The sequence below is a fragment of the Jaculus jaculus genome, chromosome 1 (genome assembly GCF_020740685.1).
Source record: "Jaculus jaculus isolate mJacJac1 chromosome 1, mJacJac1.mat.Y.cur, whole genome shotgun sequence".
Classification (NCBI taxonomy): Eukaryota; Metazoa; Chordata; class Mammalia; order Rodentia; family Dipodidae; genus Jaculus; species Jaculus jaculus.
In genome coordinates, this window is record NC_059102.1 from 885213 (window position 1) to 913064 (window position 27852).

Here is a 27852-nt window from a genome sequence, read left to right on the forward strand (position 1 = left end):
TACAGTAACTTGGAATTACCTATAAATATATCTATATACCTGTGCACATTTTAGTGACTTTAATCTTCCTGTCTAAACTAGATTAATCACAAACTTAATCCTGATTGAGAAATCTATAACAATCAGTGTCATGCACTTTGTTCAGGGTTACTTTGATTAACAGAAACCAATTTTATGTCTCATTAATCTTGTTACCCATGACTATTAAATGAAGCTTTGACCAGATATCTGATAGTTTATGTTTAAATTACATTGTTTATAAATAATAAGTTTTAACATTACAACTAATTTTGGCCCAAAAATTGTGAACAAAAAAAAAGTTAAATGACTGAAGCTAGATTATATTTTTAATATTTTTAGTTTTCTTATTTGAGAGAGAGAGAGCAAAATAGGCAGGGTGTGGAGAGAGAGAGAGAAAGAGAAAGAATGGGCATGCTAGGGCCTCCAGCTACTGCAAATGAACTCCAGATGCGTGCACCCCCTTGTGCACCTGGCTCATCTAGGGAATCAAACCTGGGTCCTTTGGCTTTGTAGGCAAGTGCCTTAACCACTCAGCCATGTCTCCAGACCCTGGATTATATATTTTTTTTTATAAAACATGACTTATAGATGAAATGGCTCTATAGTAGAATTGATTTTATAAATGAAAAATCAGTAACTAACAAATAAATATTAATTGTATTCAGAGTCAGGATTTTGTAGTTAAAACTTTAACATAGAAGCATTACCAACTTAAATGTTTGAAGACAGTTTTGTAACTGTCACCATGAGCAAAATAACATCAGTGTGTCAAATTTTAGACTTTATAACCTGCTGATTTGAGACTTTTTAAAAATAATCCTATGAAACACAATTTTTTTGAAATGTAAATAGGAATGTTAGACCCCTTTTGTCTCCTCCTGATGCTCAATGTTTATTTATTTATTTATTTTCCTCAATTTTTATTAACATTTTCCATATTATAAAAAATATCCCATGGTAATACCCTCCCTCCCCCCACTTTCCCCTTTGAAATTCCATTCTCCATCATAGCCCCTCCCCATCTCAATCAGTCTCTCTTTTATTTTGATGTCATGATCTTTTCCTCCTCTTATGATGGTCTTGTGTAGGTAGTGTCAGGCACTATGAGGTCATGGATATCCAGGCCATTTTGTGTCTGGAGGGAGCACATTGCAAGGAGTCCTACCCTTCCTTTGGCTCTTACATTCTTTCCACCACCTCTTTCACAATAGACCCTGAACCTTGGAAGGTGTGATCGAGATGTCACTCAGTACTCCAGTCACTTCTTTCCAGTACTATGATACCTTATGAGTCGTCCCAAGGTCATTGCCATCTGAAAAGAGAAGATTCTGTACCCAAAGTGAGAATAATGTTAATATAAGGGTATAAATATTAAGAGAAGTGCTTACTGGGCAGTTTGATAAGCATAGTATGTGCATTTAGCCAGACATCAGCAGATGTTACACCCCTAGGACTCATGACTACCCCTGTTTTAAGTTTTCAGTATCAGGGATATATTCCCTCCCATAGAGCAGGCCTCCAGTCCAATTGGAGGGCAGTTGGTTTCCACCATGACAGACTTGCCACTGTTGCACCCATTGGCTCATTTGGCCTGGCTGGCCAATTATAAGGCTTGCAGTGTCTACTGCTGAGTATCTTCACTGGTGGTATCTCTGTCTCCCATTGAACTACATGTAGAATGGCTCTATGAAACACATTTTAAAAGCATGGATTTATAAATGCATGTAAAACTTGACAAGTGCCCTGGAGATAATATAACACACCTGGAAACGGTTTTATTAGTAATGACAAATCTGAAGTATATTTATGATATAACAAACTAAGATTACCTATTCATATTGTTAAGTCATAAAATTCTAACTTGTAAAGCCTAGTTAGATCTGGTTGTTGTTTGTTTGTTATCTTTAGTTTAAGTCTGGGAACTGTATTCTAACAAGGCTTTAGTGACTTTAAACAAGAGAGAAATTGAGAAATAGCCAAAATTATATGCTGCTTGTCATTTTCCCTTTTCTAGTGTAGAGGTAATAGGCCAATTAGCTTAAGGACAAGGTGTGGATGACACATGGTTTTAAATTTGTTTGGGGTCTGAATGAGGGGAGGGGGCAACCTATTTCTCAGAAACCAGCTTAACATGAATTTAAACAGCATATTACAATTAATATAATTAACATTATAGTGAAGTAGAAACAATCATTAATGACTATCTCTAAACATTGAGCAACCCTACTAATCCCTAGATGTCTGGATTTTAGCCTTACCTGGCAGACTTTAGGATCCAACTTTTTCTTTGAGCCTGTGTATCTGGCCGTGGCATGAGGCCTCTTCTGCCACCATCCTGTTGTTGTTTGTCCTCTAGCATGGGTCATAGCCTTGTTTTTGTGCATCCCACACACAGTATATTACCATATGCAGAGTACCACATGGAGTCTTGTCAGTGTAACTGTACATGTTGTTTGAATCTATGTATCACAGCATTGCTGTAGAAATAAATAAGTATAGCCAGAGTCTGCTTTTCTCACAGACTAGTACTGGTCTTCAGTATCTGAAATTTAGGTTAATGTTCAATCAAAAACATTCATGCAACAATCATTTAGACTTTAAAACAGTTGTTTTTGAGTTATTTTTATTAATTTTTGTTTTATCTAAATGGGGTCTGTCTCACCTTGGCTAGAAGAATCTGGTGAGTAGGGCAAGCAAAGCAGAGACAAAGACAGGAGTGTAGAGAGAAAAATATTTGAATATGGGGAATGTTAGACCATTTGCCTTTGTGGTGGCAGTTTATCTAAATCAGTAAGAATTTGGAAATCAAAAATACCATTTTCAATATAAATTATCCAATTTATATTGAGGCCAGGCTGCACTGCAATAAAAACTTAGTGGTGAGGTTTGATATTATCCTGGAGCCTTAATTTCTTTAAGTTTTGAAGGAGATAAGCTAGGGGGCTAGTAGGAACAGTTTTGGAAGTCTGATATCCCATTTCAGATAAGAGGGAGAAGGAGAGAATATAGGAGGAGGCTCTCCCATAAGGAGGAAAGGAAGGAAATAGAATAAGAAGAAAGAACCAGAGCTCAAGCTGCGTTTACATGGAGAAACAGCAATATGACCCACTGGCCTGTGGGGTGAACAGGGTCTTCACTTCCCATATAAGTAAAGGCTGTCCAGTCAGTCTGACAGCTGTTTGACCTCTTAGTGGGCAAGGCAGGTCTCTGTGCTCTTGAAGGAGTGAGCAACTGGCACTGAAGGATGAGATTTCAGGAGGAGAGGGGAGAGAAGGAAGGTGTGCTCTGGAAGGAGTGAGTAATTAGTGGTGAAGGAGGAGATCTCAGAAGGTGGAGAGGAGAGAGAGAGAAGGTAGCAAGGTGTTTTTGTTTCTTTGTGGCACCACAGAGGTGGTAGCAGGGGCTGAGCCAGGGGCACACAGATCAGAGTGGCTTGGGAGACCCAGCCAGGAGTGTGGAAATTACAGTGGCTCAGTGCCACTCATGCCCAAGGCAGTCGGGCACTCAGAGCTGATGTGGATGCCAGTCTTGACAGTCTTGTGGGACCTCAAAGCTGCACTGGGTTGTTGTGTGCCCCTGGTGGCTGAGAGAGACTAAAGGAGCTCAGCAGAGAGGAGGAGGAGAAAGGGGGAGCTGCATATCAGTTTCTCTCCAAGAGCCTCAGGAAGGAGGAGGAGAAAGAAGCAAGAGAGTGTCCCAAAGTCAGCAAACCAGGCTGAAAGGCATCCCTTAGGGCTTGGTGGGCTGGAGAGAGAGAGTCCTGAGGTGTTGAGAGTACATATTTCTCAAGACCCAGGGAGGCCAAAAAAGCATGAGGGAGGGATGTGGCCTGGCATACAAGAGAGGGAGTTTATCTCCTCTCTAAGAGCAGGCCAACATGTGAGGGACACTTACTGAGGAAGGGAGTATGAGGGAATATTTAGAGGAGAGAAAGAGAGAGGGAGTATACCACCAAGAGCAGGCCAGCCTGTGAGGGACATTTACTGAGGAGGAGGACAGGATGAAGGAAGGAGGAGATATGAAGCCAAATTGTAGAGAGTGAGGAAGCCTGCACCTGGCATGTTGTCCAAGGTCTTCAGATGGTCAGTGGCAGCTTGGCAGACTGGTCAGGGGAAAAGTCTGGCCATCGAGAGGGCAACCAGGAATCCAATCTGAGTCACGGCACCAGATGTAAGGTTTGTGAAAGACCGAGGACCAGACACAGCCACTCTGAGGGAGGCAAAGTGCTGTTTGTTGGGGGGCCCCAGTGGCCAGGCTGTCTCATGGAGGAGAGAGAGAGAACATCCAGCTTAAGTCTAGATAGTTTGGGGTTTTATAGAGTTTTTTTTTTTTTTTTTCCTTTTGGAGGGGGTACAGGGAACAAAGGACTGAGGAATTCAAGGGAGAGCTGGGACCAAACAGAGAAGCTAATTAATGAGGGGACAGAGACTGAATGGAGGAAGTAATCAATTAGAGAATGTGTTGTCATCATAAGAGGAATCAGGTTGTCTCTAAAATAAGATTGACAGGAAAACTATGGCTGAGGGCATTGTTAGGTAAGGGGAGTGAGGGTTAGGCAATGTAAACATCTAAAGTTGCATCAATCAGGCTGGTGTCATTCTCGTCCTTCATTTAAACTCCATGTTCAGACTTCTTGTTCTCCCTAACATAGACAATGCAACCACTACCATTCCTTCAGCTCACATAAGTGCTGTATAATATTTAACAATAGTAGTAATGCATCCTGCCTCCACTGATCCACATTACTGAACAGTTAAATTATATCTGATTTTTATTTATTTCATAAAGGGCTGTGGTGGATGTTTTTTGCCTAATTCTTCTGCATTTAAGAATTTGTCCTAATGTGAGCTCACTGATATTCATAACTAGAGAATGCTCACTGTTAAGATTTAATTAATACTGGTACCTGTCACCAACTGTGATAGTCAACCTCAGTTGTCAACTTGATAGAATTTAGAATCACCATAGAAACAAACCTCTGAGCATATCTGTGATGGGGTTTCTAGGTTAGGTTAACTGAGGTTGGAAGACATGCCTAACTATGAGCAGCAGCATCTCATGGGCCAGAGTTCTAGACTGCATTAAAAGGAGAAAGTGAGCTGACCACCAACTTTCATCTCTTTCTGCTTCATGAATGTGGACAAAATGTAAATAGCTGTTTCATGATCCTGCCACCATGCCTTCCCCATTGTGATGGGAAGTATTCCCTCAAACGGTAAACCTAAATACACCCTTCCTTCTTTAAGTTGTACGTGTTGGGCATTTTTGTCACAGCAACATGACAAGTAACTAATACACCAACCAAGTAGCTTCCTTCTCTCCATGAACCTTGGATTTCACCCGAAAAATATAGTAATAACAACGCTGGTCTTAGAATGACACCAATTCCCTGTGCATAGAGAGATGAGAGTAATAGGAATGGCTCTGCTACTGCCAGGCAGGACTGTGAAGAAGACTTACAGGTGTCCACACAGCTTTCATTTGCATCCTCCCAGAGTATGTCCTGCTATATCTGCTCTTCCTGGAACCACTGCCCACCCACAGGCCTCCTCTCTGCCCACCCACCGAGGCACCCTCTTACTAACATGTCTTCTGGGAAGCTGTCTTCCTGGATTTGTACTCTCAGGGTGATGCTGTGGCCTGTTTGATAAGGGTACCTTTGTCTTCTCACTGGGTGTCTTTTTAACTCAGTGGCAGGGGAGAGTTGAGACATCCTCTTTTCTCCTTGTCAGTCTGTTCCAGGCCTCTCTCTAATGAGTTGGGTTTGTCATTCTTAGTTGTAATTATTCTGGGCATACTTTAGAAAGACATCTTTATTTATTCATTTATTTTGAGTAAAGGATTCTGTATTCACCATTTAACCAGCATGTCAGTGTCAATCTGCTTCTACATTCTTACCAGTTTCTGTTTGCTCTATTTACTTTTCTGAAAAACATCTTCAGTCTCATCTATGAGAATGGATGTCTCAATTTGGCATAGGACATCTACTACTTTTTGTTCCTTGGTATGTGCAAGGCAGATTTGCCACTCCTCTCTGGTGAAATCTCATACACCTTTCTGTTAAGTGTGCATCACACTGTATTTATCATCCACCTTCACCTCTGGAATACAGCCTCTTTGAAAATGGTGTGTGTCTGATTTGTGTCCCCACCTCCTGGCATAGAGCCTAGAACCTCAGAGGTGCTCATAAATGTCTACATCTTGCTTAAGGGTATAAGGCTAGCGTCTGGCTTGCAGCTTCTTCCTTGTGTGGGCTGTAGGGCTCCATGGTTGGAAGTACAAGTGCCAAGCCACTCTCAGGTGCAATATGGAGAAGCTCCCCAAGAGGAAGAAGCAAGGATTCAATTTCCAGTACTAAGCCATAGCATTGGACATCTTAGTAAAATAACAATAAACACATAATTATGTACAATTTTCTAGAAATAAGGCACCATTTTCCTAAAGGAAGTCAGGTGAATTGGCAATGTGGGAGAGTGATTGGATTCTGGCTTCTAACCCAGGCAGCATAGATGGAGCCTCATTGTCATCAAACTTGAAGCAGCTCAAACCAAACAGGAAATAGGAAAATACAATCTTCACAGCATTGGATGGTCAGTATTGAAGAAAAATAAGACTGAAGAGGTGGACACAGAATTCTGTATCATTTGACAACCTGAAAGGGACCCCAAGTGAATCCTAATGGTGACAAGGTGTAGGTAAGGCAGCTACAGGTCACAGGACAGTAGGACTAAGGAGGAGGGAGTAGTGCACAGAGCTCTGGGGTGGGCAGATGTCCTTGAATCCTCTGCTGAGTGCCTATAGGCACAAGTACACTAGGAAACCACCACACCAGGGAAGAAGCTGTTCTGGTGGTCAGACCAGACAGCCCTCTTCAGGTGCTATGTTCCTGTTCCTTACAGCCAGTGCAGAGAACCTCAGAACTCTGAAGTCTTAGGTAGAGTCCTCATAGAGATATGGTAGATAGTTATCCTGGGTAGCACACTGCTCTGATTGTGCAAACTACAGCTGAAGACAGAGATAAAGAAGCAGACTTTTTCTAAGTAATATGCTTGAAGTCCAAGACATACCTCAAGTATAAAAATATATAGTATCCAACAAATGTGTGGCACCTGGTGAAAAAAAAAAAGACTAACCATACCAAGAGGCAGAAAACTACGACCCATCATGAGAGGAAAAAAAAAATCAAAATCAACCAAAAACGGTATAGATAATGATATTAACTAAAACTGTTATCAACATTATTATAATTTATTCCAGATATTTTAAAATATCTTGAATAATAATTTTAAAAAGTGTAACAGATTAAGCATGTATGTGAAATCGAAACTGAACTTGAACTTCTAGAAATGAAAACTATATTAGCATAGATGAAACTACACTGCATAATGTTTAAAGCAGATTAGATGTTTTAGAAGAAAAGATCTCAAGCCTGAAGATACCAGATGGAACACAGACAAAGAGCACTAAGAAAATCCAGAGCATCAGTGAACCTGAGCAGCTTCTAGCAGAGTGTGAGGTGAGCATAAATATACACCATGGAAACCTGTTAGCAAAATAATAAATGTGCCACAAATCCCTGAAGGATGGGTGAGAAAGGAGAAGATACTGGAAGAAATGCTGATCTCAAATGCTTATTTGATAATCTTCAAGCAGGGACAGAAGGACATCATATCCTAAGTGACTGAATTAAGAGTGACATCAGACTTCTTGATGGAGACAATGGAACCAAAAGGCAAACATCATCTTTAAGATATCAGAAGTTTTTAAGTCCACCTGAAAAGCTACACACTGAAAAATATCTTTCAAAACCAAAAGCAAGGATTTTAAAGACAATATACAGAAGCTGAAAGACTTTGACCTCGACTTTCCAAGAGGATAAAGGAAGCTCTGCTAACAGAAAGATGGTGAGTGACAGAAAGCTTGGCCTACACAGAACACTGAAAAGCAACAAAGAAAATCAACTGTTCAAGCAAAAATAATAATAATAATAAGGAAGGTATACTGTGGGGGTTTTAGTTGGTGTGGTATAGCAGAATGTCAGGAGGGAGATGGAGTGTGCTGGTGTGACATTCTCAAGGTGAGAGGGCACACACTAACACTGTATGTGGTGTGACCTCTTCATTATATACTCTGACAAATAGATAGTATGCATCATATATCCTGAAGCAGCCACTAGTGTGACACTAGAAGAAGATGTATCTGATGAACCATGAGAGGAAACAGAAAGGTGAATATAAAGCTCAGTTTGAAGAGTGCTTCCCTAGCAGCTGTGAGGCCCTATGTTCCAGAGAGAGAGTGTGTGTGAATAGAGTGTGTGAATAAAAGATAATCTAAGGTAAAATAGAAGAAGAGACAAAATAGAATATAGAAAAGAAGGTACTGATATAAAAATAGATGGTATTGTATCAATACGGTGTAATAACTCTAATCTAGTCATGTCATAATCACAGTAAATGTAAATGGCCCAAATATCTCAATTAGAAGGAAAATGTTGTGATACTGGGGAAAACTCAGGTCTGAAGTTCACACTGCCCAGAAGAAACCCACATTCAGTGTGTGACACCACAGACCAAAAGCTACAGAGTGGGAAATGCATGCTGCTCACACTGACACACAACTCCCTGCTAACACCGATGAAGAGGAAACTAGAGTGGCTTCATTTATATTACATAGTATCTGAATTAAAAATACTAATGACACAACTCATTTCACAATATGAGTGGATTTAGCTAGTAGAGAAGAAGTATGTACCAGTTCTCCATGTTATGTATCTGTCACAGAACTTTAAAATAAATGAAGCAAATCTGATTTAACTATGACAAATAGACAATCGAAAAATAAGCTGGGCATGGTGATGCATGCTTTTAATCCCAGCACTTGGAAGGTAGAGGTAGGAGGATTGCTGTGAGTTCGAGGCCACCCTGAAACTACATAGTGAATTCCAGGTCAGCCTGGGCTAGAGCAACAACCTATCTCAAAAACTCAGAAACAAAAAAGGAGTGAAGCAAAATAAAAATAAAGCCTGTAATTTCAATGTTCCTTTGTGAATGATTCATAGATCAAGCAGAGAGATATAAAAATACCCACAAAGATATCAGTACAGCTATGTAAGACTTAGACAGCCATAAAACACTCAAATTATGTGCCCCAAGCAGCATAATGTACCATTTCTCAGGTCACAGAGCATTTGCCATAATAGGCTATATTCTAAGTTAAAAGCAATACATAAATTTCAAAGTGTGCAGTTTGTAGGAAGTATTCATTGAGCAGCATTTGAGGTCAACAACAGAAACATGTTTAAATCCTCAAATACTAGGAAACCAAACTATACATTTAAAACCCATGAGTCCAACAAAATTTCAAAATGTATTGGAAAGTATATTGAGCCATGTTAAAATAAAACCAGGGCAGCCAAGTGTGCTGGTGCATATCTTTAATCCCAGCACTTGGGAGGCAGAGGTAGGAGGATAGCCATGAGTTCAAGGCCACCCTGAGACTACATAGTGAATTCCAGGGCAGCCTGGGTAGAGTGAAACCCTACCTCAAAATAAAAAGAAAAAAAAATGGCAAACTCAGCTCTCACCTTAATAGACAATAGGAAGAGCAAGTGAAATCCAAAGTAGTAGGCATAGGGGAGACAAATGCTAAGATAGGAGTACGTGAAACACAATCTATTGGACACGGGAGAAGATCAATGGCACTAACCATAGCTTTGAGAATATCAATAGAATTGATCAACCTCTGTGCCAGGCCAATCAGGTATTATAACAATGCCATGAATTATTAGAAATGAGAGACAAGACATCATGATGGATTCTAGAGCTATTAAAAAGATTTATTGAGCCAGGAATGGTGGTGCAAGCCAGCACTCAGGAGGCAGAGGTAGGAGGATCACCATGAGTTTGAGCCACCCTGAGACTACATAGTGAATTCCAGGTCAGCCTGGGCTAGAGAGTGAGAAACTACATCAAAACCCTTCCCAACAAAATGATCTATTGGCTGAGCTAGGGGTTGTGCCTGAAGGATAGAGCCACCTCTGGGTGGCTGTCTGGGAGAGCAAGGCCAACACAAGAGAGGCTAGGAACAGGGCAGTGCCGTATGCCATTATGACAGAGAAAATGGAGGAGAGTCAAGAGCCTTCAATGAGCCAAGAAAATAACTGCTTACCCACCATGAGACTTAATATATAAAGTATAATCTGTTAAAAACATTTTTTAAAGATTTTTTTTTGTTGTTGTTGTTTTTGAGGTAGGGTCTTGCTTTATTCCAGGCTGACCTAGAATTCACCACGTATTCTCAGGTTGGCCTCAAACTCACAGCAATCCTCCTACCTCAGCCTCTGAAGTGCTTAAAGGCATGTGCCACCATGCCCTACTTAAAAAGATTCTTAAAAATATTTAATTTATTTATTTATTTATTAGAGAGGGAGAGAAGAGAGTGGGTGCACCAGGACCTTTTGCTGCTGCAAATGAACCCCAGATGCTTGTGCCACCATGTGCATCTGGCTTATGTGGGTTCTGGGAAGTTGAACCTAAGGTCTTTAGGCTTTCCATGCAAGTGCTTTAACGGCTAAATGGCCAAGCCATTTCTCCAGTCCTTAAAAAGATTTTTTTTTTTTCTTTTTGAGGTAGGGTTTCACTCTAATCTAGGCTGACCTGGATTTCACTCTGTATCTCAGGGTGGCCTTGAACTCATGGTGATCCTCCTACCCCTGCCTCCCGAGAACTGGGATTAAAGGCATGTGCCACCAAACCCGGCTCCTTAAAAATATTTTTAAAAGGGATTGTGAATAACTTTATGCCAACAAATTTGAGAATACATGGATGGTAATAAAGAGAGAAACCCACCCACAGATTAAAAGCTGCTGGATAGTTTTACCTGTGCCTCCCACCACACAGCCAAGCGTGTGGTTGAATTAATGGTTGCCGGAACCACGTGTTGAGTGGATGTGGGCATGGAAAGATGAGGCCCTCACATCCTGCCAGAGGGAAGGGGAAATTCTGCAGACACTTTGGGAAAATGTTCGGTGACTTTGTGACAAGTCAAGTACTCACTTGTCCTAACACCTAGGCCTCCCATATCAAGGGAGTACATTTAATGAAGGTGAATGAAGACTGTGTCTGTAAGACTACTTGCATAAGCATTCAGCTTTGTTCATAGTAGATAAGCATCAAAAGGGTCATTGGGGGCTGGAGAGATGGCTTAGTGGTTAAGCACTTGCCTGTGAAGCCTAAGGACCCAAGTTCAAGGCTCTATTCCCCAGGACCCACATTAGCCAGATGCACAAGGGGCACATGCGTCTGGAGTTCATTTGCAGTGGCTGGAGGCCCTGGCACACCCATTCTCCTTCTCTCTCTTTGCCCCTCCCCCCCTCTCTCTTTCTCTCTCTCTCTCTCTGTCGCTCTCAAATAAATAAAATTTTTAAAAAAGGGTCATTGGCAGGTACACAGATGAGTAGGTTGAGCCATGCCAATACAGTGGAGTGTTCCAAGCATGAATAGGACTGAATGGTTGATGGAGATGCAGCAGGATAGAGGAGCTTTGAAATTACTGTGGGACTTGGAGGACTGGCAGAGGGCACTGCACTGTGACTCCTTCACTCAGTCACTCATTCTGTGCAAATAGAGCTGGAAGAACAGATTAGTAGCTGCCATTGCTGGCTATAATAGGGGCACAGGAAACCCGTGGATAGTGGACTTGTCATATTTTTAGTGTGATAGGGCTTCATGGGTTTATAGGTGAGTCAAAACTTACCAAATTGTATACTTGAAATATTTGCAACTTTATTGTATGTTACGCTCTAAGAAAGCTATTTAATGATGAGTCACAAGAAATTGATACATGAACATTACCATTGAAATAGAGAAACTGGGCTGGAGAAATTACTCAGTGGTCAAAAGTGCTTGCTGTGAAAGCCTCATGATTGGTGTTTGGATCCCTACAACCCATGTAAAGCTAGATGAAGCCACACATGTGTCTGTAACCTTTACGTGTGCCTGACTACCAGCAAGATAGGAGGTGGAGCTAGAACCTGGCAACTTGCATGGTATATTTAGGGATAAACAAGAGTGATGTTATCTCAAAGAAGGTAGAAGGCAAATGCTGACATTCTGAAGTTGCCCTCTGACCTCCCCACTCATACCCACTCCACCACAGAGAGACACACAAAAATAAATGAATGAATGATAAACGAACAAATAAATAATATGGGGTTGAAATCCACTTAAAAAAAGAAATATGTTTTACCATGGGATATTTTTTATAACCAAGGAAAATGTTAATAAAAATTGAGAAAAAAATTTTAAAAAAAAGAAAAGAAAAAAGAAATATGTAGCACATGCCTTTAATCCCAACACTCAGGAAGTATAGGTAGGAGGATTGCCATGAGTTCAAGGTCACCCTGTGAATACAGAGTGAATTCCAAGTCAGCCTGGGCTAGAGTAAAACCCTACCTCAAAAAAAAAAAAAGAAGAAATATGTAAATAAATTGTGTCATTAATTCTCCAGGAGCTGCCTCCATATCCTGCAGCCATGAACTAAGGCATAGGGATCCTCCTATGTGCTTTAAAAGTGTTCTATTGTCATTCTCAAAATATAATAGTTGGCACCTGCATAACTGAAAAATTCAAAAACTCCTAGGCGGTGCTTCCAGCCATAAACTAATTCTGAACACTTCAGACTTCCCGCTGCAGGATGCCAGGCTAGGATGAGGTCGCTGAGTGGGGTTCACACTGGAATTTACAGTGGTCACGGTAGTGGAATGGCCAGGCTGAGGCTAGCCTGGGGATTCAAAGGCAGAGGAATGCCACAACAAAACTTGAGCTTTTGCCTCTTGGTGCTAGGGAGGAGTGGAATAAAGCATGCTTGCTAAACTTCAAAGAAGGAAGTTGGTCTGAAAGCTAGTTTAATTACTTAAAAATGCAAGCCAGGTGTGGTGGCTCACATCTGCTAAAGCAGGAGAATTACTATGATTTCCAGGCCAGTCTAGGCTGCAGCATGAGACTCTGGGTCCACTGATATTAATGAGCCTTTACTCATTTTTCATACCTTCAAAAGACCAGAATCCTGGTCCTGAGAATGTCCCAATGATCCTTTCTGGCCTAGAGTGGGACTCCAGGAATACTTTAAATTGTTCTTATTTACTTTTGCAGTTTAGTGTGATGGTCCTTGATTGGACTTGTTCCTGGGATGTTGGTGGTATTTAAAGTGTTCTTTGAGGTTCACTGTCTTCATTAAAGATTTTCATGTACACAGTCTGTTTGTACCAACAGGACCCTGGAAAGCTGATTGAGATTGAATGTCTGGAGTGTGAATTAGAAGCTTTGAGACTTGACAGTCAAATTAAAACATACTTCCGAGGAGCCGTTGAGGTAAAGCCCTCACACACAGGTTGAGGCTCAAAAGGTACTACTCTGCAGGTCCTCTGGGTCTGAGGAGCATGGGGCTAATGACAGTTTTGAGGGCACTGGACTAGAATAATGACATGGCCTCTGGGTATTGCAAGTCAGAGGGTGTGGGGACTTGGTGAAGCATAGGGCAGGTGAAGTGGCCCCAGTGAGTTCAAGGAAGGCTTAGAGCATGGCGAGTGTGTTCCACAGATTCTAAAATTATAACCTGGAGCATTTCTGCTGGAAAGGGTCCATAGCATAAACGAAAGGTAGTGATGTAAGGGATGCAGGCAGAATCAAGAAATAAGTGGACTCTGACTATGATGGATAGCATGCAACAAACTACAGATGGTTCTAAGCCTTTCAGCAGAATGTCTCATAAGATCCTCACTCCAGGCCAGAAAGGCTCAGAAATTTCCCAGAAGGTCATGTTTCTGGACTAATAAATCAAGCCCTGAGTTGGCATGTGTCAGACCACTTGACAGTCTGACCCTGCAATTTCTCTGAGCCCTCTGATTGCCTGATCTCCTGTAGTCCTGGCCCCCATCCCCAGCACTACTATTCCAGATTGTGACCATGACTGGCCTGCTATGCAGCATCAGCTCACAGAGCCATTCACTGTGCTCCCTTGTAGGCCCAGCTGAACATCATAAACAGGCTGGACATGGCACTGCAGCGGGCTGTCCGCCTGGGTGACCCCCGGGCCATCCATGTGCTGTGTACTGCCCAGTGGAACACCTGCCTGCCTCTGCTGCAGCACAGCCTGCGGCACCATCTGCGGAAGCCACTGACCAACATTGCAGAGATCCTGGAAAAGGTGGACAGGTGGTGCCTTTTGTCCTTTGAGCTTTCTGTATCACAGCACTCCCTGAAGTCATGAGAGTGTTACTGTCACTTTCACTTCTCCACCTACTGGTGGGAGTAGTAGGTCCATGGGATCAAGACCAGCAATCTGGGGTTGTTTTAGTGCTTTGTCACAAAGCAGTGCTTGAGGTAGCCCCCTCCTGCACTATTGATGACAATATTCCTTCCCTCTTTCTTTCTTCCTTCCTTCTTTCCTTACTTCCTTTCTCCCTTCCTTCCTTCCTTCCTTCTTTCCTTCCTTCTTTCCCTCCTTCCTTCCTTCCTTCCTTCCTTCCTTCCTTCCTTCCTTCCTTCCTTCCTTCCTTCCTTCCTTCTTTTCTTTCTTTCTTTTTCTAGGCAGGGTCTTGCTCTTGCCCAGGCTGACCTGGAATTCACTATGTAGTCTCAGGATGGCCTTGACCTCAAGGCAATCCCCCTATCTCTGCCTACCAAAGGCTGGGATTAAAGGCATGCACCACCATGCCCAGCTGACAAAAGACGGAAGAGTTTCTCCAACCCCTGTTTGGCCCCAGGTGGCTAGGCCTCCTGAGCAGGTGGCCAGTGTGTGTTCAAAAGAACCTGAGCAAAGACTGTGGGCTGCAGATAGAAGACATTGGGGTGAGGGGATGTGTGATACCCACCATGGCAGGAGGCCAAGTGCCTTCCAGGAGAGAAGAACACATCCCAGTGGCTAGCATAGGAGCAGCAGTATCTGTGTGGCTTTGAGCCTGCCCTATCACTCATGTCCAAGTGCAGGCACTACACTAACCCATTTACCACCTGCTGCTTCTCAGCATTAACCCAAGGCCTGGTGCACTTGCCAGATGGGCTGTGAGTCTCCCATGTTCTACAGGAACTATCACCTGTCTCTTTGTGAAGTTTCAAGGCAAGGCAGGAGGATGGAATGTGGGGTTCTGGACACCCATACCATTCCCTGTCTCCTGCTAATGACTGGACAAAGGTCTTACATGCCTGCTGGTAGCCCAGCATGGCATGCTGACACATGCTACCCTCTCCAGTCTCATGACAGTGCTGCGCTGCCAAGTACATATGGAGATGGCATACATAGAAGAGGACGAGGACCGGCTGGAGCCTGCCATGGAGCACCTGAAGAAGGCCATGCACCTGGACAGCCTGGGCCTCTATCAGGACAAGCTTAAGATGGCTTTCAATCGGTTGCATCTATGCACAATGTTGTACCAGTCCCCTGAGCGTCCCGAGGACAAGGCCATCATGGCCATAGAGCAGGTGCAAGCCCAGGCCATCATGGGGTCCAGCCCCTTGTGCAGGAAGCCAAAGGGTAGTTGGGCAGAGGGGACCCCAGGGACCATACAAACTCAAGCATGAAGACTGGGATAGCTGCCCAGAGTCCCATCCAACAGCCAAGACACCCGAAGGCATCAGTATTGCCCATGGGAAGGAACTGTAGAACACCTTGAGAGTTCTCAGAAGTCCTGAGTGTTAGGTCACCTCAGACAGCTTGCTTGCCTTATTGCCTCTTCTGCTTTCAGGCAAAGAAAGCCATCCCAAAAGATAGTGTTAGGAAGAAGCGGGCACTCCTGGTGAATGCAGGCCTGGCCCTTGCCCCTGACACCTTCCAGATTGTGCTGGACAGTGAGAATGAAGCCAAAGGTGAGTGCTGTACTTGACTGCACCAATCTCGTGTGATGATCTGTGTTCATCTCTAGGGGCACTTGGGAGGGGTGGTTTCCACAATGGCTGTTAGTTGGTAGCAGAGTACCACAGCCTAGGATACAAGCTACACATCCATTATGTTCTGGAGGCCAGAAGTCTGCAATGGAGTATGGTGGACTGGTTTCCGATCCCATTCTCCTTGGATTGTAAATAGTCATCTTTCTCTGATGTCTCTATCTGTCCTACATGTCTGCCTCTATGTCCTCCTTTTACAAGAACCTCAGTTGCACTGAACAGGGACACTTCATGCCCTCTTCAACCTTATAACCTATCTAAACTCCATCTCCCAACAAGACCTTTTTCTGAAGTCCTGAGGACAGAACTTGGACATACCCTGTCTGGGCACAATGTTCTAAAGCACAAGGGCAGTGACCCTGGGGTATCCTTCCATGTTTGTTACTACATGAGTCAAACCTGAGTAGGCTTCACTCATCTTGGTCTTGTCATGTGTCCCCAGGATGGAATGCATAAATGTGCTGTCCCCCAGGTATCGCTGTTGAGCCCAGTTTCTGGAACAAGCTAGGCACTATGGCTAGATGGGAAGCCCTGTCTCTCTCAGAGCAGCATGCAGGTCTGAGGTGGTGGGGACCTCTTGAAGCTCCCTCCAGCTCAGCCCTGATACCAGGTGTCATAAGGATTGGAGCCTAGAAGCAGACAGTCAAATACAGCAGGCTGTGGTCTTTGTGGGTCTTAGATGAGGGAGCAAGGAGGGATGGAGTCATGGGCCTTGCTGAGAAGGTTGATGGCTCCTAAAGTGGCCATGGAGGGTAACAGCTGTCTGTCATACTCCAACATCTCTTTGGCCATCTTCATTCCTGGGTCTTTGGTTTTGCACTTATAAGCCAGAGAAGTTGTAGATCTTCTGTAATCACCTGGACAGGTCTATTCTTTTATTTTTTATTTTTATGTATTTATTTACATGTATGCATATGTCAGAGCCCCTTGACCCTGCAATCACGATGCTAGATTCTTGAGCCACTTTTTGGTTCTAGCTTCACATGGGTGGCTAGGGAATTGATCCTTGGGCTGGCAGGCTTTGCAAGGAAGCAAGAGGCACCTTTAAGCCATCTTTCCAACCGCTGTTCTGCTTTCTTGACTGCTTTCATTAGGTGAGTATAAACAGCTGCACTTCTGCCAGAGGGCTTTGGGCCAATCTGGCCCCTTTTACATATCTCAGTAGAAGACACTGGGGTCCTGCCAAGGTAAGGGCTCACTGGAGGGAGTGTACTCAGACTGGTTTAGCAGGCAAACACTTGTGTTGTCTGAGTGCAGGAGAGGTTAGGAGGCTATGTCTGGGAACCCACATCCCTGAGTGCTCCTAAGTCATAGGTAAGGACTCTTATATCTGGGGCAGGCCAGGCCCACTGTGTCTCTAGCAGCTTCACTGGGAAGCTGGTCTTCACTATGAAATTGAACTCTGGGTATTCATCCTCTGTCTGGAAAAGGAGCAGTACATCCAGAACTCCCACATTTACCAGATAGGACTGTTAGGCCTTAGGTTGGCTAGCAGATCCTCTCAGAAGGGCCAGGATGAGGGACTTGTCAGAAGCCTGCTTCTCCTGAAGACTCCTCATACTCCACAGTAGCTTGAAGCTGAGATGTGGGGCCTCTTCATACCTCCAGGGCAATCTCAACTGCCAGGAGCCTTTGTGCTTGCTGTGGCCCCTGTTTGCTGAGGTCAGCAGTGTTCTCCCATAATTTACCCCTGGTACCACTTTGAAGTTCTGACTCTTTGTTTTCTGCTCTCAGTTTCCACTGGAAAAAACAGAGGTCGGTTTACCTACCTGTGCGCAAAGGCTCGGCATCACACCCTCAGCGTGGACAAAGCCGCTGGACACCTTCGGCGCCTGGGAAGTGAGAATGCCAAAGAGAGGTGAGTGAGGAGAAGGAGGGGCAGAGGTGCACAGCAATGCTTACAAGAATCTTTTGGCCCATACCTTCTTCCAAGCACCAAGCTTATGGCTGCCTAGGACCCGCAGGCTGATGTGTGCAAGTCCACACCCTTGGGTACTGACCCTGCGGACAGCTCCATCCCTGGCTGCTATGTCCTTGACCCTGGGAGTAGTAGCTATAGCCCTCATTGCTCTGAGTGCTACATCCTAACTCCGAGGATAGCTTCATCCCAGACCACATGATCCTGACCCCTGTGTCATGTCCACTCAACCAGAGCTGTTCACCTGCCTCACATCCTCACCCAGAAGCATGGCTGCATCTTAAGGTCACTCTTTGAAATCTGGAAAGCATAGGTAGTCCTTCCCCTGGGGTAGTCCTGGGTCTTTCTAATTTTGCCTATGCTTGCTTTATTTCTTCGGATTTTGGTGAGCAGAATTCAGATTTGGGCCAAGCTGGCCAAGGTTGCCAGGAAGCAAGGTGTGTGGGACGTGTGTCGCACAGCAAGCCGCTTCTGCCTCCTGTATGACAGTGTCAAGTCAAAGAGACAGGCAAAGCTGAGGCGAGGTGAGTGTTCTAGTTTTATTCAGGGCTTCACAACTCTCTGGTGGGTATGGTGGCCACAACAACTCAGAGCCACAGGTGCCTCCAGAAAAGAACACCTAAAAGGGGGCTGTAACACTGAGCTGGTATCCACCTCCTGGAGGAGGCCAGAATTGTCCCTAAAGAAGCAGAAAATGGACTGGTCATATATTTGGGTTTAGAGATGCCTTCACCTGTAAAGCAGCATGGATGCTATGTGTATGGTCTGTTCTCTATATCCATGGTTTCCATATCCACAGGTTCAACCACTGTGGTTTGAAACTATTTGTAAACAAAACAAGCATGTGTGCTGACTGTGTGAAATCTCATCTCCCCATTATTATTCCCTAAACATGTTACTCTAAAATCAATTCATATAGTGCAAATGGAAGACAGTATTATAAGTCATCTAGGGATAATTTAATGCATATGACACCATTTTATAGAAGAGACATGAGCACCATGGGCCTTAGTATCCCTGAGGCCCAGCAACAATGCATGACAGCTGAATTTACAGCTGACTACAGATAAGAAAGCCATGGCCACTGACTCAGGGCTGCTTCAGTCTGATGGTGTGCCAGCTTAATAGGACACCATCTTCACCTTTGAGCCCTGCCCCCATGCTTCCCTCTTATAGCTCATTGTGCCCAGAGGTGGGCAGAGGCTCGGGCAGGGTATTTGAGCTCAGAAATTGCTGTTGTTTTGTTTGTCAGAAAAGAGGCCATTTTGCACTACTGTTCCCTTCAGGAAGGAAGAAGAAAGGGAGTGATGTCCCCATGCAGGATGGTAATAGCCAGTCTGAGGGCTTCCTGCAAATACACATGTACCCTGACCTATTGAGGAAGATTGCGGAGGTTGGGTTTATCAATGCAGAGGTATGTCACGAGGGTCTCTGCCATTGTGGATGCTGAGGTCAACTTGGTTATTAACATGCTAGAGGGATTTATTATAGTGCTCACCTTGGCCCTCCCAAACATGTGGTTTGTATGTTCAGGAGGAGAAATTTCTTCTGTTCTTGCAAAATTTTGAAAGAAGAGTGCAAATTGAAATAATAATGTGTGTTGATGCAATTTTTGTTGGAAATTTCTAAATTGAAAGAGCAAAGTTACGTTGAAATATAGAAGGTAATGATCGTTGCACTTAGTGATTTTAAGTGGAGTTGACTTTGGAAGCTCTCCTGTGTACCTCTGGGGACTATCTTAGGCATACACATGGGATCACTGAAACTAGTGCTGGCTTTACCCAAATCCTGCTAGGTGTCCTGTTACCAGTTGCATGTGAGGCCCCCGGGTGTTCAGCCCCTGTACCTGTATCAATGTCTGAGGTAATCTTGGTGATTTGTTAGGACTTCGAAACACTCTGAGTCCTCAGAGTTGGTTCCTTTGGGCTTCCTCAGTGGTCATGAACCCATGAGTGAGAGGCCAGGACACTTCCTGGATCATTCTATGAGTATGTCCAGGGACTCAAAATGAATTAGCTGACTCCTGTGCTTAGAGAGTAACTGTCAGGTGACAGAGCCAGAGTAATGGAGAGAGACATGTGATATGACTAACCAACCTGGGGCTTACCCAGCAGGGGTTGACCTGACCCTTCCTCAGCTCCCCCAGCCCATCCTAGTGGGCTTTGAAGCCTTTGATGTTACAGAACGGGTTTGAGAGACCAGTGGGAGAGCAGCAGTGAGCTGGCTGTCATTGGAAACCATGAAGATGGGTCTGCTCACCTGTGAAGGCAATGGTGGGAAGGGGCTACTCTTTTGAAATGAGCCTTCCTCTTCACAATGTGCATCTTTGCAGTAAAGGGACAGGCCATCAAGGTAGGCAGTCAGGATCAGTGGGTCCATTGTGAGCTCTCTCCACCTTGTGTCTGGCTTTTTCTTATTTTCTTTCTTTTCAAAAAATATTTATTTGAGACAAAGAAGCAGACATATAAGAGAAAAAGAAAATACAAGAAAGAATGGGTGTGCCAGGGCCTCCTGCCACTGCAGATGAACTCCTGACACATGTGTCACTTTGTGCATCTGGCTTTCATGGGTACTGGGGAGTCAAACCTAGACCATCAGGCTTTGCAAACAAGTGCCTTTAATTGCTGGGCCATCTCCCCAGCTCATATGTCTGTCTTTTTCAAAAACAAAGGTTAAGGTAAGGGGCTTGGCTATGTGTTACTGAAGTTTTGGGCCCTGCCTGGACACAACTTCATCCACTATGCACTTCCTCATAGGCCACTGTCCACTTGCTGCGCTCAGAAGGTGTGCAGCTGAATGACTCTGCTATTCCCCCTGAGGACCTGAGCCAGCACCCAGCGGGCTATGTGCCTGAGCCTCCAGAGGCCAATGCAGAGTGGATCACTTACAGGTGCGCAGCAGTTCCAGCCACTCTGTAGACAAAGGGTTGAAATGGCTACCCAGGCACAAGGCCTGGTGGCTTGCTTCTAGATGGAGGAGAATCCACATGCTAGGACCTATGCTGCTTGTATATAGCCCACAAGCTACTAGTGGCTTGGACAGGTGAAAAGGTTGTAAAATAAAATAGAGGAGATGTGCAATGGACTGTAGCAGCTTACAATATTCTCTCAACTCTTGACAGGAAAAGGATGCCCAGCCTGATCTGCCGTGGCATAGCTACTGTCACCATACACACTGTCACCATACACACTGAGGGACTAAACTTCCCTGCACTAGGCACCTCCCAGAAGTTTGCGTGTGATGAGGGAAAGAAGACACACTGCAGGGGGGTGGGCAGCCACAGGGGTGCAGGAGGTATCCTCATGCCGCTGGCTCATCCTCAGAGCAGGTTAATAGGGCCTCACACCATAGAGTAGCAGCAAAGGGCGCAGCCTCCAGTGTCTAGGTGGGAGGTAGGGACAGACTAGTGGGCCAGAGGAAATGTTAGGCTGACCTAGGTAGACTCAGGATCCTTTGGAGGCAGCTATGTGAAAAGGCAGGGCGGCTCCAAGGGAGTCCAGACAGCCTGGCATACCCTCCAAACCCAAACAGGAGAGACCACACTCATTGAGAGGGGCTTGATATCAAACTTATTGATGTCTTATGTGGACTTACAGAACCTGGATAGAAAACCTGTCACAGTATGCCATGCACAACTGGCTACACTCTGCAGAAATCGGTCAGGAGATAGGGGAGGCCTGGATTGTGCAAAACGCTGTGGTCTATGTCCTGAACCACAACCGCCATCTCATCATGGCCGGGAGACAGAAGGACCTGGTGGATGCCCTGAATCAGCTTCTGAACATCATCAAGGACACTGGCCATAATGGGTGGGTGTGGGTTCCATGCTCATTCACATACAATGGGTTGTGAAACTTGCAAGACCATGGTCAGGCATGTCACTGTGGGGGTAACAGGCCTGCACAAAGCCCAGTAGTACAGGAAGGGCCTGAGCATAGAGGAGGTGCTCACGTAGTCTGTATACTTATCAACTTAGCCTCAGTAGCCCAGGAGCCTTGCACCTGCTATGACTGTCTCCTCCTGGCATAGATCCCACTATTGTAGGAAGGGCCCACTGGGCTTGGGATGAGGAAAGGGAGAGGAACCAACATCTCTGTTTCTTTTGTTTGTTTTTAACTTTTGCTTTACAATTTTTATACATTTCCTTACTTTCTTTTGTTCTCCCTCCCCTTCCTTCTTTCCAGCTAGTCCTTTTTCTATTTTGATGTCTGATTTTGTCCTTTTCCATCATTCGTGATTACAGTTGAAATTAGAAATGTGAAAGCATTGAGTTGGTTAAAGTTTTATTTAAGATGAAATTTAATTATAAAAAAAATTTAATTTTAATTTTTGTTTTAACAATAGTTTTTTGTTGCTTTTTTTAAACATGTGTACTAAAGCAGCATGGTAAGATGAGTCAAAGTTTAGCAGCTCAGCTAGAATAGTGACCTGTGCCTGTAATTCCAGCATTCAGGAGGCAGAGACTAAAGGATAGGGAGGTCCAGGCCAGCCAGCCAGGGTTACTTAGTAAGGCCCTGTTTCAATAACAAACAAAAGAATACAACACATGCACATTGTAAGGTTTAATTTTCAGAGTAAAACCAGTTAGTAATTGCTTGTTGGTACTCACTTTTCTTGGGTGCATCTCTATGGAGCTCTGCATATCGCTGTGCCCTGCCCCACTCTGAGCTCTCATATTGTCTTCTAGGGACTCAGTTCTGTTAGCCATGCTCTGCAATGCCTTGGCTCGAGGCCTCATCCTCACCTGTATACCCACCCAGGCACCTGAAAAGGCAAAAAAGTCTGTGCGTCCAAATGTAGTTCATGTTTCACTGGAGACAGGAACTACCTCTGATATCAAAGCAGCAGTGGAGGTAAGGCTTCCCTGTACCCATGGGGAATGGGGCAGACCTGGGGAGGGCAGGCCATGTAGACACAACAGGCAGTGTGCTATAGGGAGGAATGGCAAGCCAAGGGAGGAATGACTGCCTGGACATAAGATGGGCAGTGGGGAAGACTAGGGGTGGATGGTCACTTAGACAGGGGTGGGTGGCACAGGAGGGACATCTATATACGTAGGGGTGGGACAGTGAATAAGGATGGCCACCTGGATACAGCTCAGGAGCCAGGGGGAGAGGGATAGCCACCTGTAAACATGTAAGCAGGAGAGAAGGCAGGGTTAAGGACAACCACCTGAACACTGTGGGGTGGAAGCAGACAGGGCCCCTCACATTCCTGGAGTGAAAGTCAGAGGCTCCTGAAGGCTTTGAGCAAGACAAGGAAGATTCACCCTATAAGATGTGGAGGTGAGAGATGAGAGGTAGCCAGGAAGTGAGGCTTGCTGGGATGGAGCTTGCTGTTGCTGCTCTTTCCAAGGCAGAGGAAAATGGGGAAGAGCTAGGCAAGGACTCGTGGTACTTGTGTTCACAAGTACAGGCATCCAATAAAATGTCAAGACTCAGCAAGGGATTTACCCCATGAAGTTTATCTCCCAATAAATGTGGATTTTTTTATTGTGGTAATTCACACTGAGGGAGAAAAATGATGCTTTTGTTGATGGAGGTTGCAAACATTCGATAATCCATCAGTCATTCCCCACTCAAAAGAATCTTATAAAACCTGAGAGGAAAACTAGTTTCCTCCCAAGTCTGGGGTTTGTCAAAGCAATGGCAGAGCTAACTATGGCCCAAGAAGCTCATATAAGGAGAAGAGAAACAGGAGGTTTCATGCCACCTACTGCAGGGGACACAGCAAGATATCCACACCTAAGCAGTCATACAAGAGCTAGAGGCCACTAAATCAGTCCTTGAACCTCATGTGCATCCCTCCCAGATCCTAAACAGAGCAGAGCCTGTGTGAAGGTCAAAGCCAGACGGGTACCATAGGGCCAAAGTGAGGTATACGATCTGACCTGAAAGGGAGGTGACAAGTCAGGTCTGCATTCCCAGAAGGAACAAAGGGACAAGCAAAGGGCCTGGAGGCGTCTGTGAACTTGGTGCAGGCTAGATGCAGGCCCTAAAAGGGTAAATCTGAACCTAAAAGTGCAGAGTGTGGTAGGGAAGCTTGGCATAGTGGGGAGCAAGGAGCCAGGACACTGCAGGTAAGTGTGAAGGAACAAACCCTGCTGCAGTGGGACAAGGGAGCTGTGCAGTAAAGCAAGTGCCTGGGTGTAAGCTGCAGAGTCTGCATGGCCCATACTTGCCCTTGGGTGTTCCTATAGAAGGTGGCAGGGTTGCCAGGAAGTCTTCCAGGAAAGGTGAAGGGAAGGATTTCTACACTATGGACCTGTGCGCCACTGATAGTTTCTGTGAGGACCAGGGCACATGTTGCATCTCAGATGTTGAGTGGGCCTGGTAGCAAGTGAGTGGTTACTGAGCTGGCCTGGGTTCTGGACAATAACCCACATGTGCGATTACTGAGGCACAGGAGGTTAGGAAACTGAGGCACAGAATTGAGAAACTTTCCCTTCCCACAATACATAAAGAAAGGTCTGAAGGCAGTGGGCTTTGGGGACTAGTGCTCACATGCCCTGTCACTGCTTGAACTCTATCCTTGATGTCTACAACCCTCATAATCCACCCCTGTCATAGTAGGACATAAGACCCTACTCAACCCCCTACTCACTGTGTCTTCAGCATTTTCCTAACTTATACCCAGGAGGCGACAGCCCTATATATGGGTGGTGACAATTGAGGGTACAAAAGGACATGATGTGTCCATGAGGCGCTACCTTGCCTCTTGCCCCAAGGGGCCTCTTCTGGGTTCCTCCAAGCCTTGTAGTAGCTTGGTAGTCTAAAGAAGATGTGGGTCCTTATGCTTTGTCTGGCTGCTGTCTTGGCTTAAGCTCCCCTCTTGGATCTAGGCGTCATGACTAGACATGGCTGTTTTAGGTCTGTGAGTTTGCATTGAACCTGACCAATGGGAGTATACCTGAGGAAGTGGTCCCTACCAGTGTGCGGCAGCAACTCATTGCCACCTGGGTGAAGGCCAAACAGATGCTACAGCAGCAGATTGGGCAGCGGCTGGGCACTGATGAACAGGTAGGCACTCTGGGCAGTATAAGGGGACATGAGTGGGACTCACAAACTGTTTTTCCCTAAATTTCTTACCATGGCCTTAGACATAACTTCTGTCCCAGGGTTAGATATTTCCATCCAGTAATGTATGAGGCTGCTTCCCCAATCAAAACCATTGCCCTTACTAAGCAGGACACAGAGCCCTGGGCCTCTGGGGACATGGCCTTTCCTCAGTACCACTCAGCAACATGGAGTCATGTCTTTGGCAGTGCAATAGGGCCCCCAAGCTGCCAACACAAAGGACTGTGGGAGCAGAGGCTGGGAGAGGGAAAAAAGCAGAGTTGACTCAGGGTGCCACAATGATGCCCTTGATCCTGCAGATATAGCCAGTGAGTCTCTGTGAGAAGTCAAGGAGGAAAGTGGAGGTCCAGGAGAAACATTTAGCTGCCAGACAGAAGTAACTGATGGGAACCCAGTGTCCAATATTCTCTATGCCAGGCCTGGCAGCCTTCTAACCCCAGATTAACACTGTGAAAACTTGGGGCTTTCTTGTTACATGAGAAGATAGTGTGGAGGTATATTTTACAGAAATAGCCTAAGGTGTAAATACTGTAAATGTTGTGTTCTGGCTGTTTCTTCAAGTCTAATGTTGCACAGGGTTAACTCAGAAATCATGCAGATCTCTGCAGGGTTTCTTCTCTGTGCCCTGGGCAGCTGAACACTGGTTCTTCTTTCCCTTCAGAGCACCAATGAGGACATCAGCTCTGTGACCAGAGTTCTTGTTGCCCTTGAGATGTATTCCTGCAATGGGCTGGGCCTCATGGACTTCACAGTGCCCCCCCTGGCCCAAGTAAGTCTCCCCAGGTGTCCCAGGAAGCATATCTCCCTACCCAGGAAAGATGAGAATCCAAGATTCAGGATCCTGTCAGAGGCTGTCATAATTCAAACCCACACCCATACCCACACCTCAGCAATTTTGACCTCCCAATGGAACTGTGTGTCATTCCTTCCAAGCATGCAACCCTGGCTTCTGTTTGGAGCATCCCTTTGTTCTGGTGTAAGGAAGATGCTTCTCTGAGCAGTCACTCCATGTCCTGTTAAGACCTCAGCACAGGCAGAGGCATTTATGGAGACAGGTGTGCCTTATTCCCAGTTTAGAAATGGTTCTGTGTGTAGGAAAGCTGTGAGGGTGATGGGCATCCCCAGCAGTTGGGGCATGTTTTATGCTACTGCTTTACAGATCACTGGACTCTGGTATTACGGATGTAGATGTCTTGGGATTAATAGAGCTCACCAGGCTGACAGCACAATCACTTCTGTGGGCCAAAGACTGCTAGAAAGTCATCATCACTAATGCGATGTCCTTTTCCCCTGCTCTCACTGCTGGGAAGGTGGTGAAAATGGCCTCTGAGTGCAACTGGTCAGAACCCCTGGTGGAGTTGCAGACCCTAACACGCCTCACTCACTTCGCCTATGCAGCCCATGACCATGACGTCACCATGGCATGCTCTGAGAATGCCACGCAGATGGGCATCAAGTATCTGAGGTCGTTTGATCAGTAAGTGATCTCCATAGCAATATCTTGCAGGCATACAGTAACTCTCACACCACAGGGGCACTGAGTACATGCCATGGTGTAGAGCAGGATTGGGAGATGCTGCCCTGCCAAGTGAAGGATGGCTGGCAGGAAAATGAGCAGCCACAGTACATACCATAGTCCCCACAAGGCTATGCATATGCATAAGCAGTCTTCCCCTGCAGGCTCCTTGTCTTCTGGAATAGCACAGCAAACAAGGCCCATGGAGCTCTGTGTGGCTGAGTCAGAGGCCATACTCCTCAAAAGGGAGTGTGCATGACCATCTTTCTGTGAGTGTGGAGAGCATGGGGTGAGGGGAGTCTAGGAGGATCTCTGTGAGTTTGAGGCCACCCTGAGATGACATAGTGAATTCCAGGTCAGCCTGAGCTAGAGTGAGACCCTACCTTGAAAAACCAAAATAATAATAATAATAATAATAATAATAATAATAATAATCTGGGGCTGGAGAAATGGCTTAGTGGTTAAGGTACTTGCCTGCAAAGCCAAAGGACCCAGGTTCAGTTCCCCAGAGCCTACGTAAGCCAGATGTACAAGGTGGTGCATGTGTTAGAGTTTGCAGTGGCTGGAGGCCCTGGTGTGCCCATTCTCTCCCTCTCCCTCCCTCTCTCTCTCTCTACCTCTTCTCTCTTTCATAAATAAATAAAAATAAAAAAATAATTTTATTTATTAATTTGCAGAGGGAGAGAGAGATAGAATGGGTGCTCCAGGGACCCTTACCCCTGCAAAGAAGCTCTAGGTAGATGTACCATTTTGTGTATCTGGATATTGGGGAATGAAACTCAGGCCATGAGGCTTTCCAGCAAGCTGCTTACACTGTTGAGCCATCTCTCCAGCCGTCTTATTTATTCATTTATCTTTTTTTTTTTTTTTTTTGAGGTAGGGACTTGCTGTAGCCCAGGCTGACCTGGAATTCACTATGTAGTCTCATGGTGGCCTTGAACTCAAGGTGATCCTTGTACCCCTGCCTCCTGAGTGCTGAGACTGAAAGGGTGCACTACCACGCCTGGCTTATGTCTTTGGTTTTTTGAGGTAGGGTCTTGCTCTAGCCCAAGCTGGTCTGAAATCTGGAATTCACTACGTAGTCTCAGGCTGGCCTTGAACTCATGGCAATCCTCCTACCTCTGCCTCCCGAGTCCTGATATTAAAGGTGTGCACCACTATGCCCGGCTTCTTCTATATGTTGCTATATGTTGATGTTTTTTTTTTTTCCCTCCTCCATCATCAATAAGGAAATGTTGATGGGCCAAATCTTGTGCAGGTGACAACAATGGCTATAAGGCCATGAACACAACAAGCCATGCCATGTCCAGAAGGCATTTGATAGCACTTCTCTCCACCCTCTGAGTCTCTAATTTCAGACTGTTATGATAAAATGCCACA

The 27852-nt window shown here is 45.1% G+C and overlaps 1 protein-coding gene across 1 annotated transcript in view; it reads left to right on the forward strand.

Moving 5' to 3' along the window:
• Cfap46 (cilia and flagella associated protein 46) overlaps window positions 1–27852 on the forward strand; it is a 122579-nt gene that overhangs the window by 21406 nt on the left and 73321 nt on the right. The window contains exons 10-22 of the mRNA XM_045132205.1: window positions 13293–13391; window positions 14044–14234; window positions 15272–15500; window positions 15764–15884; window positions 17697–17820; window positions 18274–18404; window positions 19167–19294; window positions 20637–20770; window positions 21477–21689; window positions 22568–22733; window positions 24750–24899; window positions 25618–25725; window positions 26267–26433. Of these exons, the coding sequence (XP_044988140.1) occupies window positions 13293–13391; window positions 14044–14234; window positions 15272–15500; window positions 15764–15884; window positions 17697–17820; window positions 18274–18404; window positions 19167–19294; window positions 20637–20770; window positions 21477–21689; window positions 22568–22733; window positions 24750–24899; window positions 25618–25725; window positions 26267–26433 (1961 nt within the window). The remainder of the gene's footprint in view (window positions 1–13292; window positions 13392–14043; window positions 14235–15271; window positions 15501–15763; window positions 15885–17696; window positions 17821–18273; window positions 18405–19166; window positions 19295–20636; window positions 20771–21476; window positions 21690–22567; window positions 22734–24749; window positions 24900–25617; window positions 25726–26266; window positions 26434–27852) is intronic.